The sequence below is a fragment of the Cyprinodon tularosa genome, unplaced genomic scaffold (assembly GCF_016077235.1).
Source record: "Cyprinodon tularosa strain WSP-4 unplaced genomic scaffold, ASM1607723v1 ctg112, whole genome shotgun sequence".
NCBI lineage: Eukaryota > Metazoa > Chordata > Actinopteri > Cyprinodontiformes > Cyprinodontidae > Cyprinodon > Cyprinodon tularosa.
In genome coordinates this window covers 954,209-977,696 of record NW_024037916.1, presented here as the reverse complement: position 1 = coordinate 977,696, position 23,488 = coordinate 954,209, and the positions used below count along the sequence as shown (strand labels likewise).

At 37.0% G+C, this 23,488-nt stretch overlaps 1 protein-coding gene across 1 annotated transcript; it reads right to left on the bottom strand.

Annotated features, from left to right (window-relative positions):
* Positions 1-1,408: 1,408 nt before the first annotated feature.
* Positions 1,409-17,531, bottom strand: krt1-c5 (keratin, type 1, gene c5). The gene is made up of 9 exons (XM_038300062.1): positions 17,385-17,531; positions 13,725-14,125; positions 13,540-13,622; positions 9,985-10,141; positions 7,325-7,489; positions 7,108-7,233; positions 3,598-3,815; positions 2,409-2,434; positions 1,409-2,037 (listed from the first exon to the last, which is right to left on the bottom strand). Exons 2-9 carry the CDS (start codon positions 14,115-14,117, stop codon positions 1,922-1,924), a joined length of 1,284 nt encoding a protein of 427 aa, XP_038155990.1. The 5' UTR covers positions 14,118-14,125; positions 17,385-17,531; the 3' UTR covers positions 1,409-1,921.
* Positions 17,532-23,488: the final 5,957 nt, after the last annotated feature.

Here is a 23,488-nt window from a genome sequence, read left to right as displayed (position 1 = left end):
CTGCTGCTGTTTGTGTCCTTCTGGGACTAAATCGTGTTTCTCTGGTTCAAAAACCCTCTTCTTTTGTTCGCTGAGTATCAGTCAGAGTTTTAGTTTGAGCTTAAATCCTTGAGGAGATACATTTTGAACTTTTATGTTATTGTACGGTTGTTCAATGATTCATTTGTTACCAGTCAAAAAAAGATAATTAAATGTCTCTTTTAGAGTTCCAGTTAAAAATGTACATCCACTTATCATCTTCATGCATGTCAGGTTCATTTGTCGGGTTTTTTGCTATTTATGTCAAGTATTTCTTTTGGGGAGTAATGATTATAATATATAACTTTGATCACTTTTGGCAGCACGATATTTATGCAAGTTTTCATCTGGTTTGCCTTGAGGTAAAATTATAAACCCATTCACCTATTTATACCTAAATTAATATTTGGTTACATTTCATTTTGTTTCTTTTTTTATAGACCCTTTCTTATCACACACACATGCTTCAGACAAAGTTCCTGCTGTATATTTAGCCTATCCTCTTACTAGATATGGCAGATCTCATCTAAAGTGCTTATTCATATAAGCTTTAACCCATTCATTCCCATTTGGTGTAGAGCCTTTGCAATATGACATCAATTCAAATGCTTGGTGTCATTATCGTGGCTGAACAACAATTTGTGTCCAAGTTTCCATCATAGCTGCTAATTTAACCTGTAATAGAAGAGTCTGAATGGTAGTCGGAGTCATTAATTCATCAGTTTGTGTAAAACAAAAATACCATGATGCTACACCAAGCATGCCGTATAGGCGGTTTAGTGTTCTTCTATCGGGAAGACAAACTTTGTTTGGGTTTTCCAAACAATCCTGTCGTTTTGGCTCAGTCTATGTGTCGTCTGACCCGTCTGTATTGGCAGCTGTGAATGGTGAATGTGCCTTAGTGATGTCATCCAGCAGTTTCCAGTTTTGACATCCCTTGATGTATCCAGATTTTTCTGAGCCATATTCTTTGAACAGAAAAGGTCAGTTTGGGTCAATTGACAATGCAAATATAAATCAGAACAGGTTTGAAAATGCATAAAAAAACAGCCTTAAACTTTTGGAACATCTTTCAAGAAATCCTAGCCTCACTCCTTATGGAAAAATGTGGACAATGCTTTAGAACCACATCTTTTGCTTAATATTGATGAAATCTGCAGAGAACAGCTTTGAAATATCAAGCCGGCATGGCGAAAGATTATTGATTGCCATAAGAAGTATGATTTATTAAAGGGTTTATCTATTTAAGCCTTTATGCATAATAGAGTTATTAGAGTAAAACACAAATATTTATTTTGTTAATGTCTATGAATGTTATATCCATTCTTATCCTTAATCACAATCCTTGGGTAGCGTCTGAAATTATTAATGGAGATTTAGACTCTGTACAGTGAGTGAAAGCTTAAGCATTTATTTGATTTATAAACAAATAAATCGAGGTGAGATATAGTGATTGAAAAAAAAAAAGTTCAAACCGTTTATGCTTGGATAAAAAAAGTGTCTGTATTGCAGTAGTATCTGCAGAAGCTCTCATTCTGGTCAAATAAATGGATTGCACTCCTGTCTTTAGATCTTAGCTCTTGAGATCAAACATGTTTCCAGCTGAATCTGTAAACTGTTTAGTTGTAGAAAAAATAATACTTGTTCAAAAGTCTAAGACCAGAGATACATCCAATAGCTGAAGGACTAATAATGTAAAAGTTGAACAAAGAATGCGAAACTTGAGCAGATTAAAGACATGCTAACAACTGAAATAAAGTAAACTATGATTAAAAACTTTTAGCCTGAGCTTTTAATCTTCACTTCTATTTCCAGTGTTGAAAAAAGCATCGGATAATAACAGAATGTTTTGCACAGTCAGCAGGAAGTTGGGATAATAAAACAGTGCATGCTTCATTGTGCCTCATTTCTTGCTGTCTTCAATCTGCTCCACCTCGCTGGACTCGTTAACCACTTTGCCGTTGATCACCGTCTGTGTGACAACTTTTACGATCTTCCTGGTACGGACCTCGGGGTCTTCTGCAACACAGTAACCAAACAGGGTGAGTCACGCTTCCCTAGTGCCAGTTGGAACAACACTGAAGCAGGTGGTTCACTGTGTAAGAAAATACAGTCTACTGTGTGGTATTGATGTTATGAAGCTGGACTGAAATCTAATGATTGGATGATCTGGGCCACCGTGACTGAAACAAGGATTACAAAGAGAAACATTGTTCCTTTTTTGTGTGGATCAGGTGAACACATGAAAGACTTCAGAAGGGATCAGGTCCTTTGCATTATCAAATAAAAAAAGATTCTTACATCCTGCTGGAATTTCCTTTGATAATGTTAGATGATACAGATTTATTACAGAAAGATGCTGTTTTTGAAATGTAATAATATGAACTTACTCTTAGGAGGGGGTGTTTCTTTCACCCTGGAAAATAAAGTTAAATAAGCATTAGTACAAACTATAACTACAAACAAAAATATTTTAAAACAGATTTTAAAGAAAAATTAAGTCACCTATTATTAGGGATACCAAAAAATAATCTATAATTTTCCCCCCAACTATTTATTGTCATTCAGTGTCGCAAGTACAGAGCAACTAAATGAACTCTCTGCATTTAACCCATTCCCTTGGGGAGCAGTAGGCTGCCATTGTGCAGTGCCCAGGGAGTAGTGAGGGATTAAGGGTCTTGCTCAGAGAGCCAGAGTGGCAGTCTGTGGGAGGTTCAAACTCAGAACCTCAGGATTCCAAGCTCTATGCCCTAACCACTAGGCCGCTACTCCCCACAAGCAAATATTGTTTTCATTCAGCACATATGTTTTAATATGTAAATATCCTAGTCAGATGTTTAAATGTAGAGACTGATTTTTTTCAGATTTTGTGCAAATGTGGGTGTTTTTCTCAATGGCGGACAAAATAGTAGTATCCTATCTAACTTGTTTTGCAAAGTTAAGCAAAAACAAACAACAACAAAAAAAGACCTTCATCCTCATTCTATTTACTAGAGTAATAAGAGGCCATAATATATTTGGGTTTATTTTAGCTCAATACAACTCTGTAGGAAAATCTGCTCTATAGGAAAATTTAAAGGCAAGGCTGAGAACAGCCTACAGGATCAAAAGGTTATTAATTAAGTATGGAAAATTAACACTTTCATGATTGCAAAACCTTTTCTAAAAAAATAAAGCTTGGCCATCCTGATGATGGAATTTTAGAGATCTGTATTAAAATCCCAGATTTAATGCAATTCCCAATACATCTGTTATTGGTAGATTGTCTGCAATTTTTCCATCAGCTTCAATCCTTAGATATGCTCAGCAAGAAGTGAGGACATTTTGTCTAACAGAATAAAAAAAGGTAATTAAAATCTAGACTAGGTTTACGTTGTGTGTACAAAATGTAATGTAATGTGTTTCGTTCTACAATGTTGGTATTGTTCCCCCTTTACAGAATACTTCATAGTAAAAAGTGCTGTGTTGGCTGCTGTAGAGTCCTGTCTGTGTCTTCCTGGGACGCTGCTCAGAAATATCCTGACATCCCAGAATATTTTGTTTCGTTTTGATGTTTCCCAAACCCTCTTCCATATTTACATTTCCTCGCCTTCCAGCAGCCGCCTGTAGGTAGCGATCTCCATCTCCAGGTTCTGCTTGATGCGCAGAAGCTGCTCATAGTCAGTTTTGTTGCGCTGCATGTCCAGACGCAGCTGAGACAGCTCGTCCTCCAGCTGCGTCAGGGTGGCCTGAAGGCGGTCCATCTCAATGCTGTATTTATGTCCAGTCTCTCCCAGGTTTCCCTCCAACACGCTGACCTGATAAAATTAAATAAGGTGACAATAAGATGTCAATATTTCACTACAACACATGTTTTTGGCTCTCTGCCCTTTATTCTAAATATCATCTCTCATATTTGCCCTGAAGAAGTTTTTGGCTGCTTCTTTGTATGTGGTACTAAGGGAGGCAGTTCTCTTTTCTGTAACAAAGTCGGTTTTGTGGGAACTCAATGACATTGAGAGCGGTAAGTGATTAGTGATGTCACCCTGGTATCCTCCATTGAGTGGCCACTGGATGACCACATAGCCAACTTGCCTGGGACTCCAGCAGAGTTATTTCTGGATATTTTGTCTGCACTCTAAAAAAAATAACAATAATCCTATTTTTGAGCTGAAAAACTATTTTTGTTTTATTAACCCCAGATCCTAAGTGTTAAATATAGGGACAATAATTAAAGTCAGTTCAGATAATACCAAGGTATTTGCAATGTATCAGTTTATCAAGTGACTTCCCAATATTTATACCTTTTACATTTTGGACCTGCTAGCCCTGCAACACAGTCTCCAACAAGCAGAGTGTAGATATACCTTATTTTAATTTATTTTCTTTAATTTTGTAGTTTTTGGTGTTGAACATGAACAGCTTGGCTGTGTAATTTCACTATTCAAAGGTGCATAAAAGCTGCAGCTAATTGTGTCTGAGCTTATGGCTTCAAGATGGGACATCTGCTATACTACTACTCATTAAAAAAAAGGCTGATGAGTTATAAGATTTATTACATTTCAGGTCAAAGAAAAGCTAAAATGTTTGGATTGTCTGTAATATAAACTGAGCCTCTTCAATCGTTAGAGAAGAAAGCTCCTTGAATAGTGTGCTGCTTATATAGCAGTAGGAATAGCGAAGCAAAAGTGGAAACACTTAGGGCCGGATCTATCAAAGGTTTGCGTGTATTAAAACGTGAGCTATTTCACGGCGCACGCTAAAAAATGTACAAACTGATCTATCAACAGCGTGCTAAAAACATTTGGTCTTTAAAACGTGCTAAATAGCGCCTCTGATCCATTCAGTACTTTTTCTGCAATGAATATGCAATATGGGGCATTTACACGCTAAAGTGCGTCTTGTGGGAGGAGAACATGTAAATATATTAATTTAGCACTCGCAAAGTGATCTATCAAACCTGAACGCAATTTTGCTAACGGTATCTGACTCTATATTTAACACGTTTCAAAAGAAGGTGCAAATGGTCTGTATGCGTAATTGCGCACACATGGCAGCGGTTATTGTCGCAAGAAGGAGACATTGAAATGAAGCAAGGAGACGCAGAGAACGCATTGTTTCACTCCGTGTGAATATTTTTGCAATGAACGAGGAAACGATCATCAAAACATATCGTTTATCCAGCATTGCCATTTTGGAGCTGTTGGGGGAACTCCGAATGGATTTGGAGCCAGCCACAAGAAGGACCCACGCAATACCAGATATCACAAAACTCCTTGCAACATTGCACTTTTTTGCATCTGGGTCATTCCAGCGTGCGGTTGCAGCGTGAGCTGGGATCTCCCAATCTCGTTTTTTCAGAAGTTCTGTCCGACGGGGTCGGGGTTCTCCCCCTGCGCCTGTGGAGCAACGTGCCAAATGCTGCGGGGATCTCATCCACAGTCACAGGCCAATACAAAACACCTGTTTTTTTTTTGTGTTTTTTTTTTACTGCAGCACATACCACCTTAGGGAATAAAGGTTGCCAATTTATAAATATATATATATATATATATATATATATATATATATATATATATATATATATATATATATATATATATATATATATATATATATATATATATATATATATATATATATATATATATATATTTACTTATTTATTTTTTTTGTTGGGGGTCAATGTAAGATTTAAATTTCTTAATGCACTAGTTTGTACAGACTACAAACTACTTTGCCGCAAACCACAAAACGCGCAAAACCATCATTTAAATAGGGCGTCTCCAACAGTTTTGCACCTTCCACCAGTTACGCAATCGCTCTTGTTAAATCACCCGCAAACCATGGTTCAGCCCCTCGCGCAAAATTCCAGTTTGCGAGCGCAAATTACTGCACGCAAAATTGGATCTTGATAAATCCGGCCCTATGATGATAAAAGGTTAAATCAAGCTTCTGGGTCACAGTGATCCAACAATGGGCTCACTATTCCTGGTGTTGCTTTGCAAACTGGCCTGTTTGAGCTCATCGGCCACCCTTCCAACTTAAACTGACATATTATGTCGACATAATAACATCAACCCATTCAATGCAGTAGGTTTGGTATCACACTGAGCAAACATTTAAAAGCTTTTTGTGCTTCTGCAGCAAACGGTATCTATCAACGTCTTGACATAGTGATTGAATACAGTAGTTTAGTAAACCCGCTCCACACTCTGTGTATCTATACATAAATAGCTCTTTATATACAAAGGGTAAGCAGCTGTTTTCCACTAAGCACCCTGACATTTCTTCACCTCAGAAGAGACAAGGTGAGGATGGGAATGAGTTCCATTAAAAAGGATGAGCCGCCAGATTCTAATGACAGGCACCTTTTTTTTATTATTTTTTTTATTGGAAAACACCAACCTTGATGAGAACTTCTTGACAAGAAAGCTCACGTGACTTATATACGTAGCTTTATACCTTCTATATTTATTTGCAATGAGCTGGACTGGTATAAAGTCTGTTTCTTAGGGTTTGTTGAGGTTTTTCTTTGCATGATGGTTACTTTATGATGAATCTTTGATAAAAAGAAGACATCTCCCTCATCACATGGAGGGCCATTTAGCAAAGACAGATCATTTTTACAGTATTTTGTTAGATCTGGGAAGCTTTTAAAAGATAACATTATCTGAGAATGAGCATTAATTTATGATGTTATGTTTTGTTAGAACTTTGCTGAAAATCCAATGAAAGGTAAGATTTTCAGACATAGTTTATCAGCTACACATTTTTTTTTTTTTTTTTTGGATTCCTCCTCTGTTCACCTCTCTGATTTTCTAACACCAATCTCTGTTAAATAGATGGGACACAGAACAGGAGAAAAACTGCATTGAATCCTAAATAACTGGTAGCTGTTGTCAGGACCACTTAAAAAAATGTGGTTTTAAACAGTAACCTTTCAGACCTGAAAACAAATAACCCCAAACATGTTGTTTGTAAATGTTTAAACCATCCGAAGTGTTGGTTTATCACATAAAATCCCAATGAAAGAAATATTGTAATTTAGGAAAGTGTGAGTAAGCTCAAGGTGCTGTTTATTCTTCACATGTGTAAAAAGCAGGTTACCTGTTTTCGTAGGCTGTCCAATTCCACCTCCAGGGCCTGCAGGAAGCGTCTCCTCTCGCTGAGTTCTCCCTGGGCGCAGCGGAGCGCCTCGTTGCTTTCTTTGACCTCAGACTGAACGGCCTCCAGCTGTGGACAGATTTCAGTTAAACAGGGGTCCTCTTATCAGGTTCTGCATTCCAAAACAATCACATCAGAAATAAGAGCGATTCAAACCAACCTTCTTCAGGTACCAGGCTTCAGCATCCTCCTTGTTCTTGCGAGCGATGCCCTCATACTGGACCCTCAGCTCAGCTATAATGGCCCCCAGGTCTGGCCCTTGAGCCGCTTCTATCTCCACACTGACCTGCTCATTGGCCAGACGGGCCTTCAGGGCACCCATCTCCTGCAATGATTACAGAGCTGGGATTAATTCTTAAGTATCATTCTCCAGCTGAACGTGTACACTGAGCAGTGATAACAGTGATGCATTTATGAAAGAACATGCAGCACATGGCTATCATCTAAACAACTGATCCTTGATTTCACACAGAGACAGAAAATAACAGACCGCTCAGCTTTGACCCACTCAAGTGAAGCTGCAAACTCCCCCAGCTGCAGACAGTTTGTCACTGAAATATGCTCACAAGCTTTTCTCTAGATGTTTTCAGCGTGATTTACAAAAAAAAACAGAAAAGGAAAATATAACATTCAACACTTCATACGTTTCAGTTTTCTTGCTGTGTTTGTTCAACAGGTAAAGGAAGTGTGTTTTGTGGAGAAATATTAAGGGATGATATCTACTTTGGAAGATCACTATCTGTTACACTCATTGGCTCTATTTTATTTTTTTTTTTTATTTTATTCTTTTTTTTTTTTTTAGAAATGTAAGTAGATTTGATTTAAACCAACAGTCTGGCAGGACGGAGATAAAAGGTTAATATTGCACCCAATCTGAAGCTCAAATTAAAAGATGACATTGAATTTCAATCCAACATTTTAGTCTTAACAGTAGACACCTTTAGGGGATTGCAACATTAATTTTTATATTTTTTAATGTTTATCAAACTTGGACAGCTATTAATAGAATAAGACTTTATTACAATAGTTTAATACATTTTTAAATTTGCAAAACTGTTCAAATAAGCATATTAAAAAAACTATCAAATCCTCAATAAAGTATCTTTGGGGGCCACTATGGCTCACTGTTGTCTTGCCGTCCAGTGTAGGTTCATTATATCATCCTTGTCTCACATTTTGATGTGCGCTGGGCAAGGCACTTAATGCCAAATTTCCTACTGATCTGTGAATTGTGCTTGATTATATGTGTGTTTGAGAGCTTAAATATAGTGTAAAGTTCTCTGAGTGTAAATGTAAATCCCTTTATTGTCCCACAATGGGGAAATCCTCTCTCTGCATTTTAACCCATTCCTTTGGGGAGCAGTGGGCTGCCATTGCTCCCCAAGGGGATAAGGGTTAAGGGTTTTTCTCAGGAACCCAGAGTGCACGCATTTTGGATCGAACTGGGTACTTGTAACCTTCTCAGAGCACAAGTACACTGCTCTAACCACTAAGCCAACACTCAACCACTCAAGTGGTCAGTATGACTAGAAAAGCCCTCTATAAATTTACTTCTTTTACCATTTATGGAATTTAGAAAAATAATTGTAGAAGATATGGTGCATAGGAGGAATTTATTGAACAGGGTCCAATATAAGACTTCACCATGTCTACGAAATTAATATCAGCTTCAAAATGAATGTATAATGATGCTTTGGTCTATTAGAAACTCAAAATCAGCGGCTTAGTTGAAATATTATTATTTTATAATAGAAAATGGCTTTCTTCTTTAATCTATAAATCTCCAACCAAACAAAAGCTTCTTTGCAACTTTAAAAGGAAAAACTTTTAGGTTCAAGCTTCCAAAATGATCTCCGTATACTGTATTTATACAATCTCTTAGTCCTAAATCCCCACCAAACAAACTGTCATCAAAATTGACCTTTTTTATGGTTGAAAATGAAATGTCTGATTGTAAGTAAAAGCAACACAAAATGCTATGAGAACTACAGTGCAGCATGTTTTGATGTCTAATTGGACTGCTGCCTTATAATGATGAGTGATGGAAAACACATAAACAACTTTGCACTTTGTCATATAACAAAATAAATTAAATTAAACATTTCTGGCTATTATTATTTAATTTTATGGGGTGATATATGTCTTAACCCATAACAAAAAAAAAAAAAAAAAAATAATAATATAAGGCATGGGTTAGACTTCTTTGACAGAAAATCTAAATTACTTAAAATCCTAAGTTTACTCCATAAAAGGAAACCAACTAAGGAATTAAGGCAGAATTCTTTCAATCAACACGGATTTAGCTAATAAATTATATAATTTTCCACATGATAATTGTAGAACACTGTTGTAATACTGTAATGTTAAACTTAATTTAGTCAGATGTGATATCCTGGACACCACGCCTGACTGTCTAAACACTCCAGGTGTCTGCAGCTGGATTGAGTCCTGTCTGATGACAAAGGGTGTGTCTGTGTTCACTCTGCACTTATGTCATATTTCAGACACTGTTGACCATGTGCCAAGACTGGAATAGTAAACAATGGCTGGCCCACTGTCATATCTGCTTGTTGCAATTAGACAGAGACACAGGAACCTTTTCCTCAGCTCAGTAAACCAAATGTACTTAATCTAAATCCTATACAGGAAACTTTTATTTAAAAAAATGATACTTCCAGACAGTAAATGTTTCTCAGCTGCAAAATATTACTGTCTAAATCGCCCTTGGCTTCTGGACACCTTTACTGGGTGCTTCCTATGGGAGAAAAATACTCTTTAATGGATGAGGTGCCTCTGCTGAGACCTCTGAGGTCTTCTCACCTCGTCATGATTCTTCTTGAGGTAGTACACCTCCTCCTTGAGGCTATCTAAGTCTCCTCTCAGCGTGGCAATGATTTGGTCATGGTCTGACTTTGCTCTCCTTAGAGCCTGGCAGTCTCTCTCTACCGACTGGTACAGGGAGGCCTCTGCTTCCCATCTGCAGGGGAAAAAAGAGAGAGGTAGAAAAGAAAGTTCAAAAGGCATGGGAAGAACAAAAGCTGTGTCTTGCTGCTTTAAAAGGTCCCTCTGATTAAATATGCTGTATGAAAGACATCAGCATTAACTGGAGAGATGCAACTACTGCTGGGTGTTAGGAAGATCCCAATTGGCCAGGGTTTCCACCCCTTGAGCCCAGCAGGCCCGGTACAGGGCCCAGCTGTCACCTGCACGTGTTTATCTATTAATAGAAATGGCCAAAACACAGTCACATGGTGTTTCGTCCAAATGCCTTTCAAAGGGGGCTTTAAGATTTCTAAAACATGTTTCAAAATAATTTTTTCACAAGTACTTTTTGTTTTATAGCTGTGTAAAAAAAATAAGATTTAAAATTCCACATGACATGTGTGACTCTGCAGGAGTAATGCAACAGCAGGTATTAATTTTTAGCCACACCCCCTAAAGGCCAGCATCATTGGAACCTAGAGGCTCAGACCTTTCCAAGGAGGGGTCGGAGGTAGTTGTGGGATGTAACGTTATATAAGCTTGCTCTGTTATTCTTATTCTCTACTCAGTTGGGTGATATTATTGGTAGATTTCAATGAAACAACGGCTAAATCATTGGAGCAAAGGCTTTGTCTTATGCAGGAGGTCTCCAGTAGTGTAAATCAGCATATTTGTCTGGCTACATTCCCTTTTATGAGTGAAAAAATGCATGTTTGCACTTTTGCCATTGTGTCAAAATCAGATTTGTGTCAAAATCACACTGCCAACTAAAACCTTTGTGGAACAAACATTCTTGAATTTATTCAGTCCAAATTTGCTTAACTTGCAGTCAAGATGTGGATTTATAAAGTCTGATTGTTCATCCGGAGTTTCAAATGGGGTTTCATAGTGTTTTGCAATTATTTTGGCGAAAATTTGGCGAGGCTAAATATTTTTCATTTTTTCTTTGTTTAATTACCTATAAATCAGACATGGTGACATTTAGAATAGTGGTTCCACCTGAAAAAAATATTCCTTAATGCCATTCTGTCATACAAATACAAACAATTATACTTCCAATTTATAGTTTGGGAGCTGTACTTGCTTTACTTCACACATGTTATTTCAGGCGGAATTTGCTCCTAAGTCCCTCTTTTAAGAAATTTTGAATAATGTAGTTTAACTCAATGAAACCAAAGAAGAGAATGTTGACCATACTGAACAACATATCATGCTCAGGAAAAACACAAAAAAATTAATCTACAAATATATGTATATGTCCTGACATCTGTCAAGCACTGTTGAGAAAGGGTGATGATTTCAAATTGTTTGGAAGTTACAGAAACTAGACACCTCGCCACAAAGAATCCAACCAATTGCATCACATTTTAATCTGGAAAATATATGATTAGGAAGAAAATAATCCTCTATATGGCAAATCTACACACAGAAGGTGGATAAAGTAAAGAATAAATGAGCTGCAAGTTAAGGTTCCACTAGAATTGTGCAGAAATAAATAGCTGCATACCTCAATGAACAGACATACACTATATTGCCAAAAGTATTTGCTCACCTGCCTTGACTCACATATGAGCTTAAGTGACATCCCGTTCCTAATCCATAGGGTTCAATATGACGTCGGTCCACCCTTTGCAGCTAGAACAGCTTCAACTCTTCTGGGAAGGCTGTCCACAAGGTTTAGGAGTGTGTTTATGGGAATTTTTGACCATTCTTCCAGAAGCGCATTTGTGAGGTCGCACACTGATGTTGGACGAGAAGGCCTGGCTCTCAGTCTCCGCTCTAATTCATCCCAAAGGTGTTCTATCGGGTTGAGGTCAGGACTCTGTGCAGGCCAGTCAAGTTCATCCACACCAGACTCTGTCATCCATGTCTTTATGGACCTTGCTTTGTGCACTGGTGCACAGTCATGTTGGAAGAGGAAGGGGCCAGCTCCAAACTGTTCCCACAAAGTTGGGAGCATGGAATTGTCCAAAATGTCTTGGTATGCTGAAGCATTCAGAGTTCCTTTCCTTGGAACTAAGGGGCCAAGCCCAGCTCCTGAAAAACAACCCCACACCATAATCCCCCCTTCACCAAACTTTACACTTGGCACAATGCAGTCAGACAAGTACCGTTCTCCTGGCAACCGCCAAACCCAGACCCGTCCATCAGATTGCCAGATGGAGAAGCGCGATTCGTCACTCCAGAGAACGCGTCTCCACTGCTCTAGAGTCCAGTGGCGGCGTGCTTTACACCACCGCATCCGACGCTTTGCATTGCACTTGGTGATGTATGGCTTGGATGCAGCTGCTCGACCATGGAAACCCATTCCATGAAGCTCTCTGCGCACTGTTCTTGAGCTAATCTGAAGGCCACATGAAGTTTGGAGGTCTGTAGTGATTGACTCTGCAGAAAGTTGGCGACCTCTTCGCACTATGCGCTTCAGCATCCGCTGACCCCGCTCCGTCAGTTTACGTGGCCTACCACTTCGTGGCTGAGTTGCTGTCGTTCCCAAACACTTCCATTTTCTTATAATACAGCTGACAGTTGACTGTGGAATATTTAGGAGCGAGGAAATTTCACGACTGGATTTGTTGCACAGGTGGCATCCTATCACAGTTCCACGCTGGAATTCACTGAGCTCCTGAGAGCGACCCATTCTTTCACAAATGTTTGTAAAAACAGTCTGCATGCCTAGGTGCTTGAATTTATACACCTGTGGCCATGGAAGTGATTGGAACACCTGATTCCAATAATTTGGATGGGTGAGCAAATACTTTTGGCAATATAGTGTAGGTATAAAATAAATGAACAAAAGCATCAATAAAACCATTACTCTTAGATAGATGTTTTCATGAATTAGTTGCTTCTATCAATATTGTTTTATCTCAGTAGGCCAGAAGCACCAAGGTCCAGAACTAAATAGCATAAGTTTAAAATTGATCAAATGATGAGCAAGTTCTCACATACAGTATTTATATTTATTTAGTTTTGTTGTCAGTTAGAAAACTTGATGCAAGAAAGTTAAATATCATGAAAAATATCTCACAAACATATGTAAAACACCAAATCTGCATGTAAACAGAAACTTTAATGAGAGTTTATCACTGCCAGTCATATTACACCACACTACATACCATCGACACAATGTGAAAACCAAGTGGGCGTTTTTTTGACTCTACCCTCTCTGCTCTTTGGAAGCGAATGACATTTTTTCTGACCGCAATAATTTGTACGAACCAACTCTAACTGCTGTTTCTTGGTTCTTCAGTGCCTGAGCACCGTGAGAAGGGGGCTCTTATTTCACAGCCTGACAGAAAGGTCATTTATTCCCATGCTTTGTTGTCTGGCACTCCCATGTGAACATTGACAGGATGGTAGTAAGGGAGAAAAAAGCCTCTGTATGAAACTCACTTGACCCTGAAATCATCAGCTGCTAGTTTGGCATTGTCAATCTCCAGCATGATCCGAGCATTCTCCAGTGTCCTCTTTCTCACCTGTATGAGAAAACATGGTTTAAATTCAGGTCAGATTGCTCATGGTGGGGGGATTCGTCCCATGGAGTTTAACTGTAAGAAATCTTGAAACATATCACTGACCTCTTGCCCGATGGCATGTGCTTGTGCCATCATCCCCTCAATGTCATGCCCTTTTGGAGTTTTCTCCAACATCAGTTGCTTGATTTTCACCTCCAGTTCGGTGTTAGACCTCTCCAGTGACCTTACCTTATCCAGGTAGTTGGCTAGCCTGTCATTCAGGCCCTGCATGGTCTCTTTCTCGCTTGTCCCAAGGCCATTGATTGATAGGCTGGAACCCAGCATGTTGAGGCCGTTTCCCATAGAGACCGAGCGGGACAATGACAGCATGTTGACGCTGGACAGAGGGAAGACGGAGGCCTTGGAGCGGAGACTGCGCCCACTGTCCCTCACTGTGACGCTGGAGAAGGAGGGCTGACGCACTGAAACGCTGCGCACTGACAGAGTGGAGGCCATTGTGGTCTCTGCAGAAGTTTTAAATCAGTTAGCTTATCTCTGTTAATCTAAAAAGAAGTTGTCAAGAAAATATGTTTAAATGTGAATTCTGCAAACTTTCAGTGGGTTTTGAACCCCTTCTTTCTGGTGCTGCCCTTCAGAGGCCATCTCTAAGAATAGTCTACACCAAAGCTGACCTGCCCTTTAAACATTATACAATCACTGCACATTTTTTTCTCTGATTGATCTATATATGTTAGCTTTAGACTGTTTCCCTCTCATTCTGAAGCAGCAGCACTAAAGTGTGCTGTTTTGAAGCAGAGTGTTTCAAATCAGCACAGTTTAGAGTAGAAATCCCCGTAGATTCCCCTGATTGATCTCCTGTTTTTTGTGACACTGAAATGTTTCAAATTATGAAACAAATTACATCTGAGTTAACGAAATAATTCACGAATGATAATTTCATACTGCATACCAAAGGAACCAATCGATCCCTTTTTTTTTAAGTAATTGCCTAAACCTAATAACTGTTTCTACCACACTTAGCAACAACACCTACCATCAATGTTTATTATTACTAGCAATGACTGTGCAGACATTGTTACTCACTCTTCTTTGAAGAGTAGTTTGAAATCAAGGGTTTGAACGGGTTTTAAACCATAAACAAAGTGTTTGAGATTATGCTACACAGTTCTTTTAGATTTAACTTCAGTCTTTAACTAGGCCATTGACCTATTTGCTTGGCTAATTTTCCCATTTCATAACCCAAGTTTCTTGGAGCTGAAAGCTTGAAAATGAAAGCTAAACATTCCTCTTTGTTCTGTTAGAAGGATGAACTTACCCCTTTAAAGCCTGGACCTTAAAATAATTGACAGAAAGGTTGAATTTTTAAAATTAGAGTTGTCTTGAACTTTCTGACAAATAAAAAAAAAATCCATATAAGTTAAAAATAGATCCTTTATTTGCATCAGTTTTGATACATGAGGTAATTCTTTATAATCTTTATGATACACTTGGCTTTTTTCCAGCAGTTGTGGTCCATTAAGTACCAAAAACAGCAAAAGAAAATCCCCAGATTATCACTATACATTCAACACATTTGACTGTTTATTTTTCTTAATTTCTATATTATACTATAATATTACAAAGTGGATACTGTACATTTGAAAGGATCTCACATTTTTATCACATAATTTCACAGATTATACTGCCTTTTTGTTATTTTCAGTCACCGAGGGATTTTATCTTGGAACTCTTCCACAGATGCAATTTTGTCCAGACTCTTCCTTATTGTAGAATTATGAAAACTGGCTTCTAATGAGGAATTTGGCTTTCAATATTTTAGCTGATTTTTTTTATTTATTTATTTTTTTTTTTTGTGCCCTCTGTAGAGTAATTAATATGAATTTGAAGTAATTGGTGTTGATGTTGATGTTAGGCATTTGAACTGGTCTTTTTTAAGAGTGAAATGATAATACCATATACAATTTCAAGATAACCAATATTTGGAAGCACAAGTTTCATTTTGCTGTAAAGTCTTCGTTTCTCCACAAAGGGTTTAAATAATAAATTCTGAACTGTCATCTTCAATCTGAAAGCACTCAAGCAAATTAGAATGAAAGCCATGACTATATACAAATGACTATCATAATTCTAGTAGGATTTTTGACTCATTTTCTTGGCAAAAAGTGGTAGAAATCAATAATATTTTTTGGGCTTTCACTGACATAGTTTTAAGTCCATGAACTTTTAATAGCATTCTGGAGCACGCAACAAAGAAGCCATTTAACTCAATTTAAGCGAGAAGCAACTGAGGGAGGAGCCAATGTTTTAATACTGAAACCCTTAGGTTGAGGCTTGCAGCCATCCAAAAAAAGAGGAATCCCTCTGGAGATTGAGTGGCTGGGAGTGGCGGCCTAGTGGTTAAGGCATAGAGCTTGGAATCCTGAGGTTCTAAGTTTGAGCCCCACTCCCACAGACTGCCACTTTGGGTCTCTGGGCAAGACCTTTAACCCCACACTGCTCCCTGTGCGCAGCACAATGGCAGCCCACTGCTCCCCAAGGGGATTGGTTAAATGCAGAGAGTTAATTTCATTGCTCTGAACTTTTGACAGTGTAGTGACAATAAAAGCTGGAAAAAAATAAAAGTTTTGTGACTAGGTGGACAAATTTTGAGAACATTTTCTAGAATTAAAAAAATTAATGTTTGAATAATTTAAGTTTTTTGTTTTTATTATGAGTCAAGGTGACCTAGGAAAGCAATTCTGATTTTTTTTAGAATGTTGGGTGAAGTATTAGGATGAGGGCTGCTTTTACTGGTGCATTGCACAAAATGGATGTAAACAGAGAACTACCACCAAATTCTTAAATGTTAACCAAAATCAACAGCTGTGTGGCTGGCTGCTGGGCAGTACAATCAAACACCTAACAGGTATTTGGAATGGGTAATGTAAGCTGATAGAAAACTTCTGAAATGGCTTCATCCCATCCTCACACTACTTATTTGAATAGTTGGATCTGAGGCAGGAAACCACCCTGAAGTATGAACCAACAACAGTGATCAAATATCCACCCAGAATTATACCGGAAACAAAATAGTTTGTTTCTGCATAACTACAGAAAAAGTTTGCATCAGTATTTAGGCTTCCATGTTTATTTTTTTAAGTTTTGCTTTAAGAAAAACTAATTTAAACATTTTTTTTAATATGCTATTAAAAAGTTTAAATTCATCATTCAGTTTAACCTGGCATCTCTGCTAAGGATGTATGAATAAATGTCTGCCTCTGTTGCTTAAGCTTGAATTGAAACTGAACCTTTAATGTAAAGTAATAATCTCTGAAAACTAAGTCAAATCTCAGGGTCGCTCCTTTAGACTATTTTAAATAATGTTTAATCAACTGCATAAAATTCTTATTAACAGTCCATTTTATCACTTTACTGTAAGTTACAGATACTACAATTGCTTGCTCTGTAGTTGTGACAGAGTAATGACAATAAAGTTGAATTCTTTTCTATTCTAGTAATTTGGATTTGGTAACTTTATAACTAGAATGTTTATGGATATAATTGTGTTAGGCCTGAGTTTATGTTAAGTAAAATGTTTTTTATGATGTTTATGTTGTATTATTTTTAACATTTCAAACACAAATAGTTAACATGCAAAAAAAATATTAAACATGCAGTTAATGCTGTATATAAATGCATAATTTCTGGGTTGGAGGTTGGTTTTCTCTTAAGATAAAGTTGAAATTATGCCGTTAAATCAAACCTTTTAGGTAGAGAACTTACCAAATTTAAAGCGGTACTTAAATGTGCTATAAATCTTCAGTCGGTCTTTCTTTGCTCTGCTCAGCTGACGTCTGCTTCTTGGTGGTGGAAGTGACTGCTGCTGCTGCTCAAGCTTCCACAGGTGAGTCCTGCAGGGCTGTAACACTATTTAATGGGGAGGAGCCATCCAGGAATCCAGCCCCCTCAGCAAACAATAAGGGCTATGCAACGTGACACCCAGCTGAATAACTGAGGGGAGTCACGAGATCAAAACAACATAACCTTTTAAGCTTATTTAAAAGGTGAGAAAGTATCAGTTCAGGGGTCTGAAAATTATAGTTAACAGGTAAATGCAGCTTTATAAAACTGATATTTCATCACAAATATGAGGTATATTCAATAGAACAACCCCATTCGTGCTTTCTTTGGAAACACATCTACCTATCTGTACAATATTTGGTCTCATATCTTCAATGAATGATAAGTTCTTCCTGAAAGCCCAGTGTGCTTTGCATGCAGAAGACCCTGGTGTCTGCAGTGTACTGACAGTGGATACAATGCCTTTACTGTGATCTGAGAAGCTGACTTCACCTAAGTGTAACCCAGAGGATTGGATGGGAGAACAATGCAAGGATGGAGTGAAAAGAAAGTGAAAACCCCTGAGAAAAGCACAGAGAAATGTAGGGCGGAGGTATACTAGTTAAATTAGAAACTTCACAAATGTTATACGGGTCAGTTATCTCCAAACCTTAACAATATGTAATCTCATTTTTCCTTGCTGGATTTCAAACATGTATGATTCATGAATGCCAAGAGCATTATTCTCCAGGAAATATCAGATCACTTCATGATAATGACCTGGTTTAGACCAGTGCTTTACCTGTTATGTGTAGCTCCACCCAGTTTCAGTTTTTTTTGCCCTGGATCTGATAGGATGTCCTTGGTTTATAAAACACAACACAAGCCAAATGTGTTACACAGGTTTAAAATGTAAAAGAAAACAAAACTTAGCAAATTACCAATAACACATGTTCAATAGAGCAAGTGTATAAAAAATGTTTTTTTTTAAAACATATGAAAAAATAAGTAATTTAAGCTGCAACATTTTGGTGCAGATCCACTCTATGTAAAAACTAAGTCCAAACATAGGGTTACGATTAACGCTACATTTCGCTTTGCCTCTACGGCTCTACCAAAACTCTAAAGCAGGGGTTTGATGCAGTTTTGCTAGAGCAGATATGCTTCTAAAACATGCAGGACAGAAGGTCCCAATGACCATGTTTGATAACTACTGCTCTAAAGCAGTAAATTGAGACATTTTGGCTCTGGTTCAAGATAATAAGGGCAGGAATGAGGGACCTTTCCAAGGAAAAAAGGTGATTTTCTTTTCTCAGGGGGCGGGGCTTTGATTGTTTCAGTATTTGACACCATGGATTTGGAAGGCACAGAATAAGGATCAGTTACCCCAGCTTTGGTGTCATTTGTCCTTTGTTTGTTTGTTTGTAACAGCATCTAGAAATTCATGGTGAGTACACAAAGTTAAAGGTCTGGCCATTTTTCTTCATTATGTAAAAAAAAAAAAAAAAAACTTCATGATATATCATATGTTTTCATCTTTTGATTTTGGGGAATCTACCAAAATCTTCAGGATTAATTTACTGATTTCTCAGCAGGACCTTGAAACACAACATGTATTAACCTTAGTAAATGAATTACAGTTCTGCCTAATAAGGCTATCAGACAGTTGCAGTTGATCCAACATTCTGCTGCCTGTATCCTCATAATAACTAAGAAAGTAAAGCACATCACTCCAGTTATTCTGGCTCCCCATATCTCTGATAATAGACTTCAACACTTCTGTTTTTCTTCTTTTCACATTTTTTTTCTGATTATTATATCTGTTTTTTTTATCTACTCCTCTTTTTCTACTGTATCACTTTTATTCTCTTTATCTATTTGTGTTGCTTCCATGCCAACGCAGGGTACTTTTCTTCATATTTTTCCTCTCGTGTACAGTATTTTAAATTACTTGCCCCTAAATTGTGGTATAGAAATTATGTTTTAAAAATGTATGTAAAGTAAAACATAATTTTGTGTTATAATAAACAAAAGGTGCATCATCAAAATTTAGACTCATCAAATATCTACATTTGCTTTTCTTTTTTATTTTATTTTATTTATTTATTTTTATTTCAATAAAAAAATACATTTGCTTTTCTAATATTTTTCTACTTTAATAAGATTTTGAGATCAAAGCAAAAAGAAACACTTAAATGTTGCAAAGCCTCTTAAAGGTTTGAAAAGGAGCATTTTCATTGTTTCTAATGTAAATATTTGATCATATAATTGTCATTTTGTTGTGGAGAAATAAGCTATGGTCTCAATTTAGAAGAAATTAAAATGTTGTTTGAAAATTTATGATAAAAAAAATCTGTCAAATTAAAAATGCAATAAAAAAAGGAAAACGATAAAGGAACAACTCTATTAATGTACCCCTATAATTTAATATGACTGACAAAAACGTGTAAATATAGAGAACATAGGAAACAAAAAGCTTGGGGATTTTATTCATACTGTATCAGAACAAGTCAGAAACTTTCTTTTTGTGCTTTTTTAGATAAATATATCTTTTTTTTCTAAATCAATCTTATATATCGATCTAAAATTGATAAATAAAACGTTTTGTTGGATGTGCTCTGCTTTTTTGTTTTTTTTAGATACATTTTACTTAATATAGGTTTTTAGAGGAGTTTTAAATGTCTGCAGTGAGATTCTGGACACATTTAATCATTTTCTGGACCTTCTGGTCATGAAAAGGGATGATGACGGAAGAAGAGAGAAGTCAGAAGTTTCTGTGAATTCATCTTCTGGTCATCATCTCAGTGTGAAACCCCCAGCCTGTTTTTGTCACCTTGATGAAAGACATGAAAAAAACAAACTTAGAGAAGACAAGGTTTTACAACTTTAGAGCCATGGCCTTGAATATTTGGGGAAAGAGAGAAAAGCTCTTTACACCCAGAGAAGAGTTGAAATTAACTAGAAAAATAAAGCAATAAGTTACCAAAATGAATATAATTTCGGCATCTACTTTTTTTTCTTTCAAATTTACATACCAGGTGTGTTTGATTTTGTGGTAAATAGTGACATCTAGTGATATGATAAAAATAAATGTCTCTGGGAAAAGTTCAGATGGGCCAAATTTTGGGCTATGAGTAAGGAGTGGTGCTGAAAATATGTTCAACTGACATTTCATCTTTTGACATAACGCTATTAAGAATATCTTGCATTTTAAGTGCTTCTTAACCCTTATACTTTATTTATTATATTATTTTTCTTAATAACTTTAAATCTTTCTCAGTTGTCTCCTGACAGGCTTTATATTTTGTCAAATTTTTCACATTTCTGTGCAGTAAGCATTTCTGCAGTGACTAATTTTTATTCAAATAAAAATTGGTTAATTGTTCTTAATCATATTATTTAATAATTAGATCTAATTTCTTCAGCGCTGTCAAAATACACACATTTTACATATATTTAACAAAATGTATGTATATGAATATACAATAATAGTGCTAATTAATGTTAAGTGTCCTGTTAATTTTATTAAGGCATTACTAATACACCATGTTAGTTACCCTAACCCATCATAAAACTTTCAAAATAAAATATTTTCTTATGTCCTCTTATAAATTTTGATCTCTTATTAAATTATTTCTATTTCAAATAAACATGTTAAGCTTTCAAATTAGGTTTAAAGTAATTAAGATGCAACTTAACAATTAGTGAGATTATAATATGAGGAATCAGACTCTTAGATCTTTTGCAACTTCTTTCATAATCTTCAATAATCTTTAAAGTTCTCTTTAATACTAATAAAGTATTCTCATTTGATAAATTGGATGTATTTAACATTTGGGTATTCATACTTCTCAACCACATCCACTTCTTCCTATTTCGTTCTAAGATCTGCAGTCATCTCCTTTGTTTGGTTGACATGGTTCAAATGATTGGTTCTGCACGATGCTGCTTTTGCCTAAATCCCACTCAGTTTAACATTAAAGTTTGCTATGACATATATGACGTTTAACTTGATGTATGTGTTATTTTAGACAGCGAAAAAATCTGCTATCCCGTTATACTTTATGTTCTTATTTTTTTTTTTTTATATGCTTTTGACTTGTACTATGGGCTGCTCAGTGGTAAAGTATGTAGCACTGCTGCCTTGCAGCAAGAAGGTTCTGGGTTCAATTCCCAGCCAGGGGTCTTTCTGCACAGGTTTTGCATGTTCTCCCTGAGCATGCTTGGGTTCTCTCCGGATACTCTGGCTTCCTCCCACAGTACAAAAACATGACTCTTAGGTTAATTGGCTTTTCTAAATTCTCCTTAGGTGTGAGTGTGTGGGTGAATGGTTGTTTGTCCTGTGTTTCTGTGATGGACTGGCGACCTGCCCAGGGTGTACCCTGCCTCTTGCCCATAGTGGGTGCACCAGCACCCCTCATGACCCCACTTGGGATAAGCATGACAGAAAACGGATGGATGGATTGACTTGTACTATGAAACAAGATACAATAACTAGTTGATCAACTTGCAGTTCCTCATAATTGACAGCAGATGTCAGCAAGATGTTGGAACCCTACATGTAAGATGTTTAATTTGTCTTACTCCACGTTATAAATCAACTTTTAAGCATCCTTGTATCCCGTGATTTTGTTAGGATCGTTAGTATGGAGGGATTGTAACATTTGAATTTAAAAAATGCATGAAATAAATAAATAAATAAATAAAAATTTTGGGGAGTAGGGGCCTAGAGGTTAGGGCATAGAGCTTGGAACCTTGAGGTTCTGAGTTGGAGCCCCACTCCCACAGACTGCCACTCTGGGTCCCCACGTGCACCATGATGGCAGCCCACTGCTCCCCAAGGGGATGGGTTAAATGCAGAGGTAAATTTCTCCAATGTGAGATCAATAAAGTTAAATTATCACTCAATAATAATAATAATACATTTTGATAAATTATTAATAAATATTCTATGAGCTAAAAAAATTTTCAACTATTTTAAATGAACAGGCATTCCGTGTCATTATATTTTAGTTGCACATGTGTGAATACATGCTTGAAAGAACATTATTGCTACACTTTTACATAGCTTGATCTGCAATAGCTATTCCATAAAAAATAAAATTTGCAGAGGAGCAGAATGATGCTGCCAGAGTCCCCACTACAACCAGGGGGAAAAAAGCCCACCAAACAATGTATTGCTTACAGAGAGCAATGCAATGTGTAAAAATCAGGAAAATCATTAAAACACAGTGTCCTTCACCTTTATTATGAACTGTGTTTCTTTGATTGTATTTTATTCATAGAGAATAAGACATCTCTTTGGATGCTTGAAAATTCATGGCATAATAATAATTTAAAAGCAGAATCTTTATTTATAAGGAGGAACGTTTGCAGCATAAAACACACGTTATGCATTATTATCCAACAGGCATCGCTCTAGTACCAATAGATGTAAAACTGAAAATTTTTAACTTGAGCTTTATTGATTAACACAATGGAGAAATTACCTGTCTGCATTTCACCAATCCTCTTAGGGCTGCCACTGTGTAGCGCCCAGGGAGCAATCTGCAATTAAGGGTCTTGCTCAGAGATACAGAGTGGCAGTCTGGTGAGAGTGGGTTTCGAACTGAAAACCTTAGGATTCCAAGCCCTATGCCCTAACCACTCAATTTATCCTCAAAATCAAAAAATTACCCACTCTATTTGCTTTTAGGAACAGGTAGGGAAAGAAAGTGAATCTACTAAAACCAGTTTCAAAACATGCAAAACAAATTATGGAGTTAATGACATGTCTCAATTATTGTTTCTGGTCAATCAAATAATGTTGCTCAAACCGGGACCCTTTTGATATGACTTATGGTTCTACTACAGGCTGTAAAAATTAGACCATGTCAATAATGTGTTGCTATGTCACAATGGGCTGTTCCAAACAGGTAAAGAGATGCTACTGTCCTTTGTCTTTGCTCTTGAGGGGAACACCTTAGAAAAATGGGCAGGATGTGGTGGCCGGTCTTCAACTCATGTTGATTCCCAATGTCCATGAAGTGTAGCCGGTCTCTATTATC

Bases quoted from the DNA above. Each gene is read 5' to 3' on its own strand.
- krt1-c5 (XM_038300062.1), bottom strand. From the start codon at position 14,117: ATGGCCTCCACTCTGTCAGTGCGCAGCGTTTCAGTGCGTCAGCCCTCC. The intron at 10,142-13,539 runs GTGAGTTTCATA...TTTCCCCTGCAG, and splicing joins GCTGATGATTTCAGGGTCAA to ATGGGAAGCAGAGGCCTCCC. The intron at 7,490-9,984 runs GTGAGAAGACCT...TAATCATTGCAG, and splicing joins TCAAGAAGAATCATGACGAG to GAGATGGGTGCCCTGAAGGC.